Genomic DNA, 19,892 nt, shown 5'->3' on the forward strand with positions numbered 1-19,892 from the left:
TAAAAGTCAAGCAAGGTAAGAAGGAAATTAATTGTTGTAAAGATGTTGCCACAGAAGCCATCTCATTCTGTTTCACATGGTTTAGCACCACGTCTTGTCTTCCTGTTAGGACAGAGTTGTGTTCATCTCCTGATTTTTTCGTCTAAGGAATTCATTTTCTTTTTGTCTCTCTCCCATTTAGAAAACTTATTGGTGAACAGATTCTTACTTTACTGTGTGCAGATAAAGGGTGGAATATGGTAATAACGAAAGCAGTAACAGCAACTGAGCAGAATAATCACCTCAGATTTGTTTGCTGCTGGGGACATCAGATGGCTGACTCAGAATAGTACCCATCTACAAATAAGTACAAATCTAAAAGTTGTGCTGTTGTACTCTTTTGTATTTGGAAGTCCACTCTACAGTATGCCACAGAGAAGCATCCCTGATGTTGGTACATCCTGTAGTTTATCTGTATCTTTTTGATTTATTTTATTACTCCTGAAAGAAAAATATTTTTTATGCTTCAGTGTTAGAAACAGAAAATATGGAAATGAATGGAGGGTGATGTGCAAAAACAGGAAGAATCTTAAAGTTAAGCCTTACAGGATAAATTCTTAATGAGAGGATTGGTTTGATTTCTTATTACAGCTTTGTTTACTCATGCGAAACGAAATTGAATCACAGAGGTCATCAGTGTTATACAAAAGCATAAAAATATATTTTTTAAATTCTCTACAAGAGAAATTTGAAAGTATTGGAAGCTTGTTGTGAGAAAAATATGTTAGTGTATCAGCTGGATTTCATGGTTTGCTAATAAAATGGCTGCTCTGCTAGAAGACAGTTTATTTTAAAACATTCCATTTTGACATACAAATGACAGCGTCTTCCTAACTAAGTGTCTCAGAACAGGACAATAAAAGAGATGCCTTTCCTGAAAGCTAAACTAAACCAAAAATTTACAGCCTTCTCTTTGCTCTTATTGGCTCTGTTCAACTGGTTTGTCAGCAGGTCTCGTGCAGACGAGATTCTCCAGCAGAGACAGTTAACCCTGCTTTTTTATAGTATTGTGTAATGCTCAAATTCTTTATTCAATCTGTAGGAAATTTCCTATCAATCCCAGACAATGTACGTACTTTACTGTAAGGAGGATTAATGTAAAACAAACAAAAGTCTGACAGAAACAAATCTGTCATCTTTATTGATTTGCATGAGAAATATTGATAGTTTCCTATTTTAAGTGGTTTGTACTGTCTGCTAATTATGTTGGATTTATGTAGATGGGAATGCCAGTCTTAAACCAAAGGAATTATTATATTTAGATAGTTTCAGGTGATTATTTAAAAGCTAATGTAAAATGAATGGGTCCTTTGATGGGTCAGGTCACTTTTTCTTTCTTTTTTTTTTTTTTTTGAATCCTTTGTTATTTTGGAATGTTTTTACAGAGAAATAGTTTTGTCATGCAAAAAACATTGTATTAATCTTGTTGTTCTCTTACAGGGCAGCACAACTATTTATGTGCTGGAAGAAATGACTGCATAGTTGATAAAATTCGTAGGAAGAATTGTCCAGCGTGTCGCTTGAGGAAGTGCTGTCAAGCTGGAATGGTCCTGGGAGGTGAGCTGCTTTCCACATCTCACTTGGAGAAATAGGCAGTCAAGAAACTTCACTCTCTTGAGTTTAATCTCGATTTGATGCTGTAAAGGAAGGAGCCACATTAAAATGGTATTCTTGGAAGGATTACCTGATGTTCAAAATAATTTTAATTCTTTCCTTGTAATTTTTCTTTAATGAAAGTCTGGAAATGCTGGAGCAAAAATAACTTTCTGTATGAACTGGTGATGTATACTTACATTCATTTTCTTGAAACAGGAGGAATTGTATTTTTTGTGTTTATTTATTAATAGTCCTGAATCATTTGATAAGAAAAGCAAACAGAGATCAACACAAAATCTGATGTAGGGAACCTGCTTTGGCAGGGGGGTTGGACTCGATGATCTCTGGAGGTCCCTTCCAACCCCTACAATTCTGTGATTCTGTGATCAGAGATCAGTACTCTCTCTGCTTTTCTGCTGACCTCATCATTGCTTTGTATAGAATTCAACAGTTTGTTTTTTTTTTTTAATCCTTCTTTTCCACTTGAGGGGTTTAAGCAGTGATTGTAGCAATGCAATAGACTTGTGCATACTAGGTACTGGGAATTCCTGTCTTCATATTATGTCTTGCTGTAACAGATTTTTTTTTTTTAACATAACATTAATCTGTGTTGAGTCCTCTGTCTTCAACAGCACAGGGAGTAAATGGTACAAGGTCATGTAGCTACTTGACAAGTTTTGCTATGCCAATATGTAGGAATAATATGTATTTTTTCTTTTTTTTCTTCTTTTGCTTTTTTTTTTGTTTTTGTATTTTACATGAGAACTTAAACTGTGTGATGTTTTGCACCAGCGCAGGGCTTGAAGAAATGTATGGCTGAAGATGTATGGCAAGGAGGAATATATTTTCAAATGGAATTTGTGGAGAAAAAAAAAAAAAAGGCAAAAAAAATATATTTTTCTAGTGTGTTTTAGCGAATTAAATGTTTCTCTTTCTACATTTCTGTATTGTTTTTCCCCTTGAAAGAAGAACTGGCATTATATACAGTTGGTAATTTCATTATTTTGTTGTGTGTGTGTCCATTCATAAATTAAAATGAGTATGTATTTTCAGGCTGACAGTTTGATTGCACAGCTGTATGCTTTCAGCTTCTGTAATATTCTTTGGCTGCTCCAGCACTTTGCACACATGGCCATTGTGTCATTCTTACATTTTATGCTTTTATCAGTGAAGTAAATCAGTATTCCCCATCATAGGCCAGCTGTTACTGCCTCTCTGGGCTTCAGCCTTCTTAAGAGACAGTGCTGCAGCTGCAGGGAGCAGTTCATGTGATGTGAGGAGGGAGAGGCAGTGCTTCAGGCTGGGTTCTGTTCTGTGACATGCCCCTGAGCTTCTTTGAGTCCTGTTCTCCAAACTGTGTCCCTCTCATCTCACAGCATTGGAGATACAGAGAATAATGGCAGTCATTAGCCTTCTCCCCCCTTGCTGCACATTGTTTGGCCTCCTCTTGGTGAAAAAAACAGCACTGCCAAGAGTATTGGTGACATTAGACTGGGGAAGGAGGACAGAATGAGAACATGTGATGGACATCAGCTAGACAGTAGCTCAGCACCTCAATGCCACTCTCTCATTTCCCTTTCTCAGAAAGGCAGGTGAAGAAAATCTGATGGGGAAAAAAAGCTCTTGGGTTGAGATAAGGACAGGGAGATTGCTCACCAATGACTGTCATGGACAAAACAGACTCAGCTCAGGGAGATTAATTTCATTTTTTGCCTGTGGCTAACTGCCCAGGGCAGTGAGAATTAAAAGCAAACTGCGAACACCTTCCCACCCTCTCCTGTTTCTTCCTGCTGACCAGTGCAGAGGAATGGGGAATGGGGGCTGCAGTCGGCTCATAACTCTTCATCTCTGCCACTCCTCCATGTTCATTCTCTGCCCCTTTCCACATGGCTTCCTCTCAAAACAATTCTGTTTGGCTTTCCCAAACACTGCAGCTCTCCTAGCACTGCTCCAACACAGCTCCTTCTCATAGGTCCCACCCACAGGCATTGTTCCAGCGCAGTCCCATGGGCAGCAGCTCCCCCTGCCCTCCTGCCTCACCGTGGGCAGCCTCCATGGGCTGCACATCCTACCTGGGCTGCTCCTGCAGGGGTATCTGTGAGCTGTGCCTCCTTCAGCCATCATCCACTGCTGCACAGTGGGCTCCTCCATGGCTGCACGTGGAAATGTGCTCTGTTCTCCGCCTGTGGGCTGCAGGGGGACAAGCCTCTCCTTCATGGGCCTCTCCTGGGCTGCAGGGAACTGCTGCTTTGTGCCTGGAGCACATCCTGCCCTCCTCCTGCACTGACCTTGGGGGTGCAGGGCTGCTTCTCTCCCATCTCTCAGCCCTCTCTCCCAGCTTTCTGTCCCTTCAGTCCACTCTCCCAGAGGCACACCCGGCATTGCTCACAGCTCAGCTCTGCCCAGTGGTGGGTCCCTGTGCTCACAGAGCCACCCCTGCAGTCTTACCACATCTGAATCCTTTCTACACATAACTACACATATCCTTTGGATCCTTCTTAGGGAATGGTGTTATTTTAGATCTGGGGGAGGAATCTCATAAAATCCTGAATTAGAAGGAACCCGTAAGGATCACCAAGTCCAACCCCTAGCTTCTTCATACAGGACCATCTTAAACAAGAACATCCAAATGTTTTTTGAGCTCTGGCAGTTTGAGGCTGTGTTTGAGGCTGCCCTGGGCAGCCTGTTGTATGTCCACCATCCTCTGGTGAGGAATATTTTTCTAATACCCAACCATCCCAGGATGCAACAAACATACATTTTGCTCTGTGTGTAGGTTCCTAAAGTGTAAGAAAGCTGGACTATTTTGCTAGCAATACTGTGAAATAGTATGTCTTCATTAATGTGTTCTTGTATGAGGATTTTATATCCTCGTATTTGAAAACACAATCTGATAGTAAAGGCACTCCATCATGTATTGGGAGAATATAAACTTCCTTGTTCTCTCTGAATGACTGTTTTTTCCAATCTATTACTAGGAAGGTGTAAATAGTTTCTTTGTAGTTGGTGCTAGGCAGCTCTACCTAACCAGTTTGTGCTGATGTTTAGTCCTTTTCTGAACATACCTAACCAGTGCTGTCTTTCATTGATTGTGGAGGCTGTTCCAGTCCAGTTCTTGGAGGAGCACGTGATCTCTGCCTACATATTCCTGCCTGCTCCAGTGATGTGGTAGCAAGCGGGAAGCAGGGAACAGTGATGCAATGGAATAAAGAAAATATCAAGTGGAGCCATGACTGTGGCATCTCTATTTTTTTTCTCAGCTGGTTCAGATTGAGTGTAGTGTGTCATGTGCTCTTGGTGAATAGGTCTGGGGAGAGTAGGAAGCTAATTTCACAGATTGAAGTGGAGCAATTAATGCTAAAGAGGAAAGAAAAGACAAATTTAGAAAAAAAAAAGATGAAAACTGCATAGATCTTATATTGCAAATGAGGATTTAAAATCCAAATAAAAAAATGCCCTCTATATTACTATTGGTCTTACTACTCTCATATATCTTACTTTTGCTCTTTACCATTTTTTGCACTTCGTTTGCTGCACACATCTTGCAATGTTCATCACAGCATGACTCTGCTTATTTGGATAATTATCCTCGGGGAGTAAGTGTCCACAAGCAAATTCGCGATCCATAGGGAAAATTGTATACTTGGATACCTCGTGAACTATGTTTTGGAATTGTTCAATACTTCAAATCTTTTCCTGTGTTTACAGCCTGTAAGAATGTTGCACATTTTGTGATTTCGGTCCTTCAGTCAGAACTTCCATAGATACACTTATTTTCTTTTGCTTATATGTGATTTCTTAATTCTAGCCTTCAGTAACTGAGCAAGGACCTTCTATAGTATTTAATATTTTTATATATTTTAATATTTAATATTTTAATATTTAATATTTAATATTTTAATTTAATAATAAAATTTAATTTAATATTCTATAGTATTTAATTTTAATTTAATTTTAAAGGTGAAGAAGACTATAAGATTTTACAGAATGTTAAGTATAGATTCCAAATACGTGAAATTAATTTTACTGTTGGGAGTGCTCTTGTCTTCTACTGAATGTTACTGAATGGCAACCATATAGATAGATGAAAAGTGTATTACATTGGCAGCAGCTCCATTTTCTGCCCCTACCTCACAGCAGTTAAATGGGTCTGCACTGTTTTCAAAAGAAATTCTAGTCAGTGCATTACCTAGTAGCAAGAAATAGCTTTAGCAACTGTAATTTCTTGATGTATACAAAGAAAATATTAATGAAAGCATGTGTTTCATAATGCCCTAATTTCTCTTCTCTGTGGGAATGTTAATTTAAGTTCTGTTGTTTCAGAACTGCACATGTTAATCCATCTCCTTTCTAGTCTTCTACCTAATAGGGTAGCAGAAGGCTTTGTCAGATCCTGGAGTAAACGAACACTCAACTTTTTTTCCTATCAGTGGATTTGTGATTTTCCCAGGCTGACTATCATTGATTCCTTGTTCTGCTCTACTGCTAAATCATCACACTATTCATTGTTTCAGTCAGCTTTCAGTCCTCATTGCAATGATTGGATGCAGACAAATCTTAATTAATTTTCCAGGTAATGGAAGTGGTAGTGTCAGCGGGCTTATTAAAATCAAGATGTATGACTTCTGCTTTTCTGCTTTGTTCCTCTATTTTGTATACACCCTCCTAGGGTGTACACAGTTTGTTCTGCTACACAAAACGTAAGAGCAGAGTGACCTTAAAGTCAGAGCCACAGTGTTCTGTCAAGAGTAATAAGTCATTGACATTTTTCACCTGATTAGAGTGATTGCAGGGTGTGAGGAAGGACAGTGAGGTGTTTGACTTTCACTAGAAATCGATCCATTTTAATACAAAATTTCCACTATTAATAATGATGGATTGGCTGTTTTATTCTGTGTACCTAGTTAGAAGAATATTAAAAAACAGAATTATGGTATGTGTAATGGAGAAAATCACAGTATATTTGATGCTAAGATGATGTAGGTTTTATTGTTTTTATTACTTTGTCTTCTAAGTACACATACTACTCAAATACTATATCACTTGCTCTTTGTAGTAAATCAGGGAACTGTGAGTACCAGGAAGCTGCTTGAGTGGCTGGCCATCCAATTTAAAACAAATTAGTGAAAATGACAGAAAGAACAGATGTTCTGTATAAATGTGCACAGAATGGTCTTACACTAACATAAATAGTTGCCAGGTTGGATTATTAGTCTTTGCACATTATAGGGCATAGTAGAGACATTTGCTTAACTTAAAGCAGGAAATTATTTCAATGTTTTTGTAAGCTACGATTGAAAAAACAGTACTACTTTCAAATCTTTGTTGTTCTCCCTGTGTCCTTAAGAGTGAAAATCTGTGATGGTTTCCTTGCAATAGATAGGAAAGTTTACTGTGACTTACCTATAGGTAACAAGTGGATTTGGTGTACTGCTAGCTCTTAAACAGCATAATTAGATATAAATGCATACATAAGTCTGCAAGACAGTGCAACATTAATTCTGATCCATTTAATCTCTTGGAAACATGGGTACTTATTAACTACTCACATTTCCACATGGTAAGTGCTCTGTTTCTTTTTTTACTTGTTCTCTGAACTGTAAAAATATCTGAAATCATTATTTCACTTGAAATCATTATTTATGAACTACCAAATGCATTGTTCCCTCTCTGCTTTCCTTCATGCCTAAACAATAGTTAATGGGAAATTCCCAGCATGTTTAGGACTATATAAGTATTTTCTATGGTAGAAATTGGTCCAAGTGTCTATTATTCTGTGTTTTGTTTTCTCTTTTGGTGTTTTTGTTTTCTTTTGTTTTATTTTGCCCAGATGTAAGATAATTTGTAAGTTGGTGTTGGGTTGTTTACTAAGGACTCACTGATCAGGAATATTTATATCCTTATTACAAGTGATAAAATAAGCATAAGATTGGCACAGAACTTGATACAGAGCTAATTGACCTCACAGTTAAGTTAGTGGGAGTACAACCTGTGACTTCATTGGATAATGACTGCTGTTGAAGAGCCCATCCTTCACATTTATACGGTTAATAACATGTGAAGTGTGACCAGGAGGGCGAGGGAGGTGTCTCTGCCCCTCTACTCAGCTCTTGTGGGACCTCACCTGGAGTACTGTGCCCAGTTCTGGAGCCTTCAACACAAGAAGGACATGGGGCTGTTGGAGTAGGTCCAGAGGAGGGCCACAGTGATATCAGAGGGCTGGAGCACCTGGAATGTTGGGGCTCTTCAGCCTGGAGAAGAGAAGGCTCCAAAGGGACCTTAGGAAAAAGGGGCCTACAGGAAAGCTGGGGAGGGACTTCTATTAAGGGCATGTAGCAATAGGACAAGGCTGGCTGGGGCTTTAAGGAACACTGGCACTGGATGACCTTAAAGGTCCCTTCCAACCCAAACGATTCCATGATTCTATGGTTCTGTTTCTTGAAATTTTGTTTAGCATACTCTCTTTGGATTTTAAATAGTGTTCTAATTAAAATGGAAGTTTTGCACTTTTGTGTACACCTTTCTTTTCTGTTTGTAAAATGTGTAAGTATTCATATTTGTGATAGGAAAATAAAAAAACTTCTACTTTTTAAAGCAAATTTGAGCTTTTTAGTTGCAATCATCTACTCATTCCTGTCTGGTTCAAAAACAAGAGGATTGATTCTTCCTTCAGCTATGCCAGTATACATCAAGAGTTACTAAAGACATGGAATTTTTTCTGTATTAAGTATTTAGAAAGAACAGAAGGAATCTTTCCATGTTTGATGTATTAATCTTCTTTTATGTTACACTATGACATTAATGTACTAATGAATGTTTTAAAAAGGTCAGTGCAGGTCTCTGGAGTATCCATCTTAGATATTCCAAAATGGAGATACAGGATTTTGATAAATTTTGTTATCTTCTATTATGTGGGAGCAAATAAAGAAAAGGGAATGGGTTTGTTCCTACATAAATCCATTTTTATTGAAACCTTCCGTTTTGCATGTAGCTGGGAGACAGAAAGTTTCCAAGGAGGAAGGCGATGGATGAGACACACTGCTCGTGTCCCTAGGTGCCTCCAATGCCCTGCTGAGAAAGGATTCGTAGCACATGCTGAAATTAAGGTGTGCTCCCTTACTCCAGTATCCTGGAGTCTCTTTGGTGCATAGGTTGCATTCTGACAGTGCAGCAGTACTATCAACTAAAACAAAAAGAGGACAGTAACAGAGATTTTTCTGTCACATTTATTTAGTGTGTGTTATTTCCCCTGTCGAATATTTCACTTATAAATAAAAATACTGCTTTTTTCAAAAGATAATGTGATATGCATTATGTCAGCCAAATGCATACACAGTGCTACGCTTCTACTACTCTTCTCATTTACTTTTAGTGTTATTTGTGTTTTACCTTTTTACAATACAATTTCTCAATGATTCAGTGATATGATAGGCAGGGATTTTCTTTTCCACCACTGAAATTTGCTGCATGTCTTTTCTGCTTTTTACAGTACAATATGCAGCACCTCAACAACTAAAAATATTGACTTCTGGTTTGTTTGATATATCTTTTTTTTGAACAGAGCATTCTCCTTCCTTATTGTTTTCTTTAAGATTGAGTCTTGTGAGCCTCTTAATTTTCTTGAGAGAATGACTTAGTATATGTTTGCTGTCACCCTGCTCCTCTCTCATTGTTCCACTGACATCTATATCAATATAAGTACCTGCTTCTTTATTATGATATACATTTTTTACTATGGAAAACTTGTTTAACAGCACTGAGGAATTTAACGACCTAACAGCAAGTTTTACCTTTGATGATCTGTTTAAAGCAAACACATTCCATGTAGCCATAAATATGACTTTTCCTTGAAACCTGTAGTTTGTTACTGAGTGTTGCTGTTTTCGAGCCCTTGAAGGTTTGGTTTTTGGTGTCCATGTGGTGTACCTCCAGCCCTGAAAGAATTTGGAAGAGTTGCTACCTAGAGCTCTGTATGTTTACAAAGCCATTACAGGTGTAGTCTCTTTGTCTTTATTTTGGGAAAGCATCTCAAGTTTTGTTTTGTTCTGTTTTTCTGATTATTTTTTTTTTACAAACCACTTCACTCTAGAAAGTGAAGAGTTTTCAGAGGGTTAGCAAGGTTTTACAGTATATGTTGACCTTTCAGTCATTCCTGGATTCTGTTTTCATTCTTGTGAACAGCAGGAAAATATTACATGAAAGATTACCAAAATGGAATTTATCTACTAGACTGAAATGCCTTCCTGGAATTGAAGCAAAGGAATTTTTCTGTGTGATAATTACTTACCTGCATTTCTGTTTCTGAATATTAGTGAGGAAAAAAAAAAACAAAAACAAAAACGAACAGTGTCCTTAATTAACACTGAATAGCAACCGAACTGTAGAGCCAGCTGGCTGGGCTGTCGGATGGAACAGTGGGAAGTGAACCAGAGAAAACTTTATGAGGTTACAGTAACCTAGAATTCATGCAATAATTTTAGTGGGTGGGTTCCGTTCATCTCACAGTGCAGAGAGGAGGTTTTGGAGAGATAAACTCTTAAGAATTTTCCAAGATTATTTCTTAATTATATAAATAGTAAAAAAATCAACTTAGAAGGCTGTTCTATTTGTTGTAGATGGAAAGTGTAATCTAGCTGTACTGGAAGATATTGATGTTTCTGCTTCAAGTTTTTTAACAGATCTGCAATTTTATTTTTTTTTTCAGGTCGAAAATTTAAAAAGCTTAACAAAATTAAGGTTGTGAGGACATTAGATGTTGCACTCCAGCAGCCTGCAGCCCTTCAGGATGAAAGCCAATCTCTATCGCAAAGGCTGTCCTTTTCTCCAAATCAAGAAATACAGTTTGTTCCCCCAGTGATAAGTGTTTTGCGAGGCATTGAGCCTGAAGTTGTCTATGCTGGTTATGACAATACAAAACCTGAAACACCAAGTTCCTTGCTGACCAGTCTAAATCATCTTTGTGAGAGGCAACTTCTTTGTGTAGTCAAGTGGTCAAAATTGCTACCAGGTAATAGCAGTTCTTGTTGTAGTGAATTCTTGTTAAGCAAATATGTCATAAGCCAAGCAGTCAAAAGAGAAGATCGCTTGCTTATTGTCTGCATGTTACTTAATTCTTAAGAAACTGTTAAAGGATTAAGTTTCCACTTCGTCAGATGATGTATGCACTAATCAAATGCATTCTAATGGGAAGTCCTTTGTAAATTAAAGTTTGTTTATACTTACTCAAAAAAAAAAGCAAACCCAAACAATAGAGGTCCAGAGTGTTTCTATTCTTGATCATTATAGCAGCCTTTCCATCCTAACTCTTCTGACTCTACTATTCATACTTTGAGTTTATATATATTTTTTTCTTTTCTGCATGTTCTTCATTCTTACTCTTGTTGAAAAGAATTTTAAAAGAAACAGAGAAAAACTACAATACTAATAGCTAAACAGCTCACAAATACTCTATGAATGAGAAGCAACTGAATTTCTGAGGAACTAAGAAATACAAAAGAAAAGGTCGTGATTATATATCTGTGTTCTCTGTATGGTAATAGAAGCCTGGTCCTGGGATCTATAAAAATCAGAATATTAAGTTGGAGGCCTAGAAATGTGCTTTAATTTGGGCTCAACTGACACTTCTGTCCTGCAGTAAAGTGTCAGACCTCATAGTTGAACTGGGATTGCTCAGTCCGGAGAAGAGGCCCAGGGGATACCTTATAGCTCTCTACAACTGCTTGGAAGGAGGTTGTAAAGAGCTGTGGCCAGCCTCTTCTCCCAAGAAACTAATGATAAGATGAAAGGGAATGGCCGTAAGTTGTGCCAGGGGAGGTTCAGGTTGGATGTTAGTAAAAATTTCTTCACAGAAAGAATGATGAGATGTTGGAACAGGCTGCCCAAGGAAGTGCTGGAGTCACTGTCCCTAAAAGTGTTCAGGGAAAGGGTAGATGTGGCAAATGGATGGAGATAGGTTGATTGTTGGACTAGATGATCCTAGAGGTCTTTTCCAAACTTTATGATTCTATGCTTTTGTGGTATTTAATCTCATTAAGTGAGAAGAAAACAAACCTTATTTACTGGGTAATTTTCTGTCGGCTTTATGAGCTGAACCAGTTCGCTGAGGATAGGATGAATACCAGAGCTTGCTTGAAGAAGGTACCAGGACCAGCTAATGAGGAACAGTTTTTGGTAACAGGAAGCTGTTAAATCATCTCTGATACTAAGATGCAATCCTTAAAATTATCCAAGAGCAGAAGTTATAGACACACACACAGCTGATGTTTTCTGGGTTTAAATGCAATAAAGGTGTTCATAGGTGAATGTTTATTGTGTTATTTAATTTCATTTCCAGGATTTCGGAATTTACACATTGATGATCAGATAACTCTCATCCAGTATTCCTGGATGAGTCTAATGGTTTTTGCAATGGGATGGAGATCATACAAACATGTCAGTGGTCAGATGTTGTATTTTGCACCAGATCTGATTCTGAATGAGTAAGTAGACACTACTCATGCACAATATGAATGTTATTTTGAATTTCTTTGTGTTGATGGAATGTGATTTCACTGAAACCAAGTTTTCATTCATTATTTGTTCTGTTTCAAAATTAACAGCAAAGTCCACTGAGGACATAAAATTCAGTAACATTGGGAAGGATTGTATGGGAATCCCAAATATTTTATTGATGAGGCCAAACAAAATAAGTTAAAATATTATTTTAATTATCTAACAGAAAAGAATTAGAATTATGCTGTCAGAAGATTTACGTGAATTCAAATGTGTAACACAGAAGTTCACATTCATTAAAGGAAACTAAACGGGATTTTCTTTGGTCATCGATGATTGGATGGGTTTTTTGTGAGATGGTGGATTAAATTCTTTCATCTCCCATGTGTGTTAATTGTGCTGTACAAATTGAAACGCTTTGCAGGGATAAGACTCAGAGAGCTTCAAATTCTGTTGGGTCCCCTAGTGTGCTCTGGGATGTATCTCATGGTTATATTCAGAAATCCACAGTAATGGCTTTAGGCAGTAGTGGTATGCCTTGGTGTTTTACTCTGCGTGTGCTCCAATGCATGCCATATGAAGAAGACTTTAAATACTTTCTTCCAGAGGAGTGTTGAGATTTATGAGCCCTGCTTATAATCCCTTGTAGACAGATTCCTGTTTGTAGCTCAAGACCATTTATATTGAGAAAGAGGTGGACTGACCGCATGCAATTCTCTTGTCTGTAGAACATCTCGTCAGATCAGTGTCAGAAAAAATTATAAGAGCTAAACATGAGGAGTAACTGTACACTAAATCAAAGCTGCCACTATTTACTGGGGAAAAAAAAAATAAATTAATTAACTTTTAGACCAGTGAAAGGTAACTGCTGAACACCAGCAGAAATGGCAACCCTCCCTGCTTCCTGCCCTGGTCATGCATGCCAAAAATTTTACTTAAGCAGGATCAAACACTATTTGGCTGCATGGAAAACAGATAAGGAAATGACATGTTTGAAAAATACACTAGGATAAAACCTAACTTGCCAATTAAGCTGATCCCTGATCTGACTCACCACGCAGGCTGGAAGGCACTAATGCCAGAAGAGTAGGAGTGCACACCTAGAGGGGGGAAGAGATCGTGGAAATTCCATCTACTATGGCAACACACACATAGATTGTTTTGAAATAACCATGAAACCACAGTCCAAAGATTGTTTTGAAGACAATTTGTTATGTACTGAATTTGTCTGAAAATGAACTGTAATGCTCTTTGAGAGTGACTTGCTCAGTAGCATAATTTCAGAGAGTGAGCAGTATTGGATTGACAGTGGTTTCATGGACTTGTATTAAAACACTACAAGACTTTACTGTTACACCTTGTGGTGTCTGAAAATATGCTTATGAGCAGCATCTAATGCACCTTGAAAGCTATTGCTTATCTAAGATGCTGTTTATGAATAAGGATTATCAGAAAGGCCAGGCTGAGTGGGGCTGTGAGCAACCTGGCCTAGTGGGATGTGTCCCTGCCTGTAGCAGGGGGGGTTGGAACTGTACAAGCTTAAAGGTGCCTTCCAACCCAAACCATTCTATGATTCTATGAAAGGAATAGAAAGGGAGAATTAAAGTGGATATGGAAATAAATCTAGCCAGATCTTGCAGATCAAAATTTCATGTTTGAGTCATTGAAGAGCTGGTACAAGACTTTGGATATAGAACAAAACTGAAAACATTTCATTTAAAATAACAAAAACACTTTAAATACCATAAGAAAAAAAACCCTTGGTGCATTGAGAAAGGTCTTTTATTAACAGAAAATATCTTCTATTTCTGTTTGGAACACTATCTGTAGTCAGTTTGGAATGCTAGACTGAGCTCAGAGTTACAATTCCCATTGTAACAAGTGATAAAACTCCATTGGTCTCATGGGGAGCAAAATTTTATTGGCTTGTAATTGTTGTACCTCAGGGTACAGCTTTGTAAAATAACTCCACATTACTGCATCTTCCAGTGAATGTAGAACAAACTCAGTTTAGTTTACAAACTTTATAATGATATTGTTTTCATCATTTCATCATCAGTTAAAAACTGCCTTTCTAATAAATAAATGCAATAAAATAAATTCACTACACCAAAATCCCAAAGAGAAAAGTAAGATCAGAGTACTGCAAAAGACTAGATAATTTTTGTATTTCCTTGTGAAATGTCCTATTTACTGCTGCAGGAGTCAGGTAAGGCTGTGGTAATGTCTACTTTCACTTAAAATACTTTTTAAATATGCTTGCTTAATAATTATTTAATACTTAACTGTTTCTGTAGTGCTACAAAATAATTCAGTTGCACTTAGCAGAAGAATTTTGTACAAGCAACAAAGAATTTTGATGTACATTAATTAGAAACATCTTTGCAAAACCTATGAACAAGTTTCTATCAGCTTTCAGCCTCTAGTTTTATGCTTTGTTTTCAAAGAACTTAAAAAGTTATCAACTTCTAAACAAAAGCACTTCATCCTAAATATTAGCTTATTATAAATTAATAAAAAAACTTTATTTTTGGTGATAAGCATTCATATGTGATAGTCTACAAGTTCTTTTCTAACCTGAAGTAACAGATTAAACATTGAAAATAACAACTTGTTACTTACAATTAAAAAACTAGTAAAGAAATTGTTCATTTGTTTTTCTTAATTTCAACACTGTTAATTACGCTGCTAACAAGGCACTTCCTTGAAACAATTAGTAATTAAGCTGCTCCTCTTCTTTATTTTCCTGTTTTGTTTTTTTTATTTCTGTTTTTGCCTTTTCTGGGTGTAAGACAGAGGATGAAAGAATCGTCGTTCTATTCGCTGTGTCTCTCCATGTGGCAGCTCCCACAGGAGTTTGTCAGACTCCAAGTTAGCCAAGAAGAGTTTCTATGTATGAAAGCACTGCTGCTTCTCAATACAAGTAAGCTCTTTTGTTTCTAACATATCACTGGTAAAATCTTTGCTTTGACCGATGTTGTTTAACTTGACAATTGCTGAGCTTTCTGGCTTAACAAATGGAAAACTTCTTCAGGAGGAAAATGTTAGCATATCAAGACCTAAAAATATGTTTGCAGTGTCTGTAGGGAACAAATAATCTGTTTCATCATTGTCTTTATTTTGTATAAAGGCACTGGAGAAATGTTGAATCCCTTTTAATGTATTGTAATACTGTATTATGCATTTTCAACACAACTGTGCATATTTCGGTGAGGAAGAATGACTTCAAATGACACTACACAGATAAAAATCTCCTACAGGCATTGGAAATATATAAATACTTGATTGACTTTGGGGTTTGTTGGTGGAGGGATTGATTCTGGCCAAGAAGTTAAAGCATGCTTATTCAAAAGATTCGCAAAAGTGGACATGGCAAACAATATTAATATTTATTCACATTTTCTACTTAAGCCAAGGTTTAGCACAGCTATGGATAGACTAACTTCTTTTAGTTGTTTACTTGAGTACAAAATTTGTGATCTCTTCAATTGTATGCATCTTTGTAAGAATGCAGTGTACAGCACTGCTCTGAACTGTAATTGGAAAATAGGTAATTGATGCGATTCCCTTCTGAAGCCTTTTCTAAAATACTGGGAAAGTCATCAGCTGATGCCTTAAACAGTCCACAAACAGGAAGTTTTAAAATTTTACTGCTACCTTTAGGAATAAAACTAAACACCTCCTAGAACTAGAAGTGGAAGAATGTTGAAGTTTGGTTCTGTGCACACTTACTGAGTTTCCTGTTTCTTGGCTGCACAAAGACTCAACAAAAAATAAGGAATTAAAATTTATTCCCTCTTAGGCTGTTCTTGCCTGCTGTTTACATAAGCTCATGCTTTCAGAAGTCTGTCATCAGCAGAGTATAGACAGTAAAGTAAGCGTAGTTCATAGGAATATAAAAATTACTAGCATAATAGCAAAATAGCATACACTCTGCTAGTGGAATAGAAATAATACAGAAAATAATCCCAATGCAATATAACTGCAGTTTCTTTCTTGGAATTACATCAGAGTTTTGAATGTATTCCCATTATAAATGTTTTCCATCTTCTTTTCATCCCATTTTGAAATCCTATGTAAATCTATGTAAATGCTGGAGGGAAGTCTTACATTTCAGTTAGGTTTAGATACATTTGTGATATTCTAACTCCACATACCAGTAAGCTCAAATAAAATAATTTTAAAAAAATGCTGCAGTGGTCCACTCCCTCTCAATTCTGGGTGCATCAGTTTAACAGTAATCACTAAGCCACCATTCTTTATCAACTGCACTTCCATTATAAACTCACTTTTAAGATCATGTGCTTGTATGTATGCAAGAAATTAATTTAATAATATAAAAGTATTTTTGCCTATGTTCATGAGTTTTGCTTTCTGTTCATTCCTCTACTTATTGTCTTATAGGAAAAAACAGTTTGTCAGATCTTTGGGAAAAGGAACACACCTAACCATTGTTGCTGAGACATTTAGTAAACATTTGGTACTGTATAAATACAATACTCTCCACAAAACAATGTTCAAAAAGCATAAAACCTGATTGTTGATATAAAGTATTTTTAAAGATTATTTCTATTTCATGCTGTTTACCTTTATCCTTTTCAGATGTGAAAGTGTGACCATTTCAATCTTTCACATACTAACAGTAAATCATGTCTCAACTTTGTCTTTCGTTCTGTTTTCTATTTGAGTTTTTATTATAATCCACTGGCTTTTCTTTTAAAGACACAGTAATGTGTATTGCACATAACTAAATATCAGACACAATGTATTTCTAAATCTGAATGGAAACCCCAGCTTTATTTTTAACATTTTCAGTTTTACATTTTTTCCCTTGATGTTACTGTGGTGTAGTCTTTTTCTTTTTTTTTTTCTACTGTATTACTGACAGTTTTAAAACTGTCTCAAAAGTAGAATTAGTCTTTGCAAAAAGTAGACCAACTTTTTTATTTTCTGCCATTGTTTTGATTTTCTAGTTCCTTATTTGCTATGTTTTACATATAGACATATGTTATATGCTTTGCTTTAATGATACCCAAAAGTTCTAAATAGTTCTCCATGTAACAGAGGCCACACATGTGGGGACCAATAGAGTGAATAGCTCAGACAGAATATGATATAAGGAAGTTGGATTGTCTTATGGAGGGTACAGCATGCTTAGTCCAGCATTTCATCATCATCAGCTGCCAGAAGAAATCAAACATGACACGTCCCTAAAAGCCAAACTACTATTTGATATGTGGAAGCAATCACAACTTCTGTTGTTGATTTTTATTTAAATTCAGCTTTGGGTTGGAATCAGAATTTGAATTCTACATCCCAGTTCAGTGCTTAGACACTTGTCTTTGTAGTCACCTTGCTATTCTGTATATATATTTGTATACATATATATGTCTCCATCATTCCCCCAGACATTCAGTTGTCTGAGAAAGTACTGACATGAGTGGTCAGTGTCAACTTGGATCATTTCCTCTCTTGGACAGTCTCCCATGAAATAAGAAAATTCTGCTTCAGAGCAGAGATTTGAACTTTGCTTTCTATAAGCGGTCTCTGGGCTCCAGATGAAGAAAATTATTAATTTTAATGTTTGCCTCAAATGTCTTTATCTGCCTTACCTTCTCTTACTTTATGTATCTATATCTATATCTATACCTATATCTATATCTATCTTCTATTTCTATTTCTATATCTACATTTAGAGGTCCAACTGTACTCAGTCATGGCCAGATAGTAGCCATGGCACGATACCAGACGGAAGGTATATGACATACCTAGCATGTGATTAATTTAATTATGTGAGCTACTACTCACAAGACTCCTTTAGAGTCCATAGAGAAAAATAAGCATTTCTACCTGAAGTGTAATTCATGTCTTTCTAAAGCTGCTTCTACAACAGTGAATATGTCATGTGCCCTATTCTCACCTGATTTTTTCATATGAAAATATAGGGAGCTGTGGTAACAAGATAAGATGGAGCTGTCTATGTTGTTCCTTGTATATGTGCTGTCAGAAGATGAAATGTTAAATGTGACATTACAGTGTGAAATGTCATCGGACAAAGAAAAAGGAAAGGGAAAAAGAATTTTTCTATCAAAAACAGTATTTCTGAAACTAGATTCTATTTTAATATATGATTATTTTAACAAAGCAAGGATTTAAATTTGAGTGCCAGTTGGGGATGTTTTTTCAAGTTTTATTTTTTAGAATTTTCATTTCAGTGTCTTCAACAACATAAATTATAACACATATATTACATGCTGCCTGTCATGGAAAATAGTGTTCAGACCGTATCAAAGTTTCCTTACAGTGCTGCCAGAACATAGAATCAATCCTCAAACATGATCTTACTACTAGGAGTCACTAACAGGTTCATTTTTGGTATTCTCTGTATTCCTTCATTTTGGTCCTAACAACAGACCATTAAGAGCAGAGTGAGTTGAGCCATTTGCTTCTGTCTGCTAATTATCTAAGAAATATTCAGATTTAAGACTCTAAGAGTACATCTGCTCTTTTGAGTAAGAGAAGTCCAAACAGGAAACCTGAGCCTTGGATGCTTTACTGTCTACATTATCTAAAGCTGTTAATTCATTCCATGATGCCATTTCAAAGCACTCCAGCTAGATGTAGGATAAATATGCTCTAAGGGGGGCAGGCTCTCAGCAACATAAGATAAGCCAACCTATGACATATTTCCTTAAGGACCAGAGGGGTTCTTTTGGCATTCTTCTTTCAGCATGGCCTTAAACTTCATCTATACCTATTTCTAGACATCAGAGATTAGTATGTTGTATGACTATTTCTGGATAAACTGATTAACAGGAAGAAGTACTTGGCAGATAATAAATTGCACAGCACACTGTGAAATATAATCTGTTCCCTTACTTAAATCTCTCTTTTTGCCTTAAGAATACACTGCAACACAAATGTTGCTTTCTTTTCAGTTCCTTTGGAAGGTCTAAGAAGTCAAAGCCAATTTGATGAGATGAGAACGAGTTACATTAGAGAGCTGGTGAAGGCCATTGGCTTGCGCCAGAAAGGTGTTGTGGCTAATTCCCAGCGTTTCTATCAGCTTACAAAACTGATGGATTCCATGCATGATGTAAGTTTACTTGTTAACTTGTGTTGTTATTCTTGTTTTTTTTTTAAGTCAGAAGCAATTTGAATTTCATAAAGGAAATTTTATGACAAGTGGCTAGTTAACATTTCTAAACTAAAAAAAAATGTAAGTATACCTCTCCTCTGATGTGTGAATAGAACGAAGAGATAGCTGTATATTTGGTAATCAAAACATACTGTATAAAATGTTTAAATATTTGAAAATAGGCATTTGAACACTACTTCTGCGTTATTTCTGTATCTAGAGCAGTTAAGATTGTTGGTAGGGCTCCATGTGTCTGTATGTGTGTGTACATGTTCATAACAAATCTTTACAAAATGTAGAGAATAGGGAACTCAAAAGAAAGCCATTGATTTTTCTTCCTTAATTCAAGTATTTTTACACATATACTGTATGCTGCTTTTTTTCCAGTATCCGTTCATATTCTGGGATTGATTAATATCAGAGATCTCTAATAGTGATGTAGAAATTCATAAGTGTTTTAAAAGATATATCTGAATACTTTCCACATCCCTGAAAATCCAGCATGCATCCTCTGGGCTTAGCATCCATTAAAACTGAGGAATGATGCTCTCTACCCATGCGAATAATGTTTTGTAATGGCTTCTGCATCTCTGCAAGAGGGGCAAGAAGCAGAGATACAAGGCCATAC

The 19,892-nt window shown here is 36.6% G+C and overlaps 1 protein-coding gene across 3 annotated transcripts in view; it reads left to right on the plus strand.

Moving 5' to 3' along the window:
• The window catches only part of PGR (progesterone receptor), a 42,390-nt gene that overhangs the window by 14,198 nt on the left and 8,300 nt on the right, over positions 1–19,892 (plus strand). For all 3 annotated transcript variants that reach the window (XM_048934364.1, XM_048934365.1, XM_048934366.1), the window contains 5 exons: positions 1,480–1,596; positions 10,340–10,642; positions 11,969–12,113; positions 14,919–15,049; positions 19,065–19,222. In XM_048934364.1, the coding sequence (XP_048790321.1) occupies positions 1,480–1,596; positions 10,340–10,642; positions 11,969–12,113; positions 14,919–15,049; positions 19,065–19,222 (854 nt within the window). The remainder of the gene's footprint in view (positions 1–1,479; positions 1,597–10,339; positions 10,643–11,968; positions 12,114–14,918; positions 15,050–19,064; positions 19,223–19,892) is intronic.

The sequence above is a fragment of the Lagopus muta genome, chromosome 1 (assembly GCF_023343835.1).
Source record: "Lagopus muta isolate bLagMut1 chromosome 1, bLagMut1 primary, whole genome shotgun sequence".
NCBI lineage: Eukaryota > Metazoa > Chordata > Aves > Galliformes > Phasianidae > Lagopus > Lagopus muta.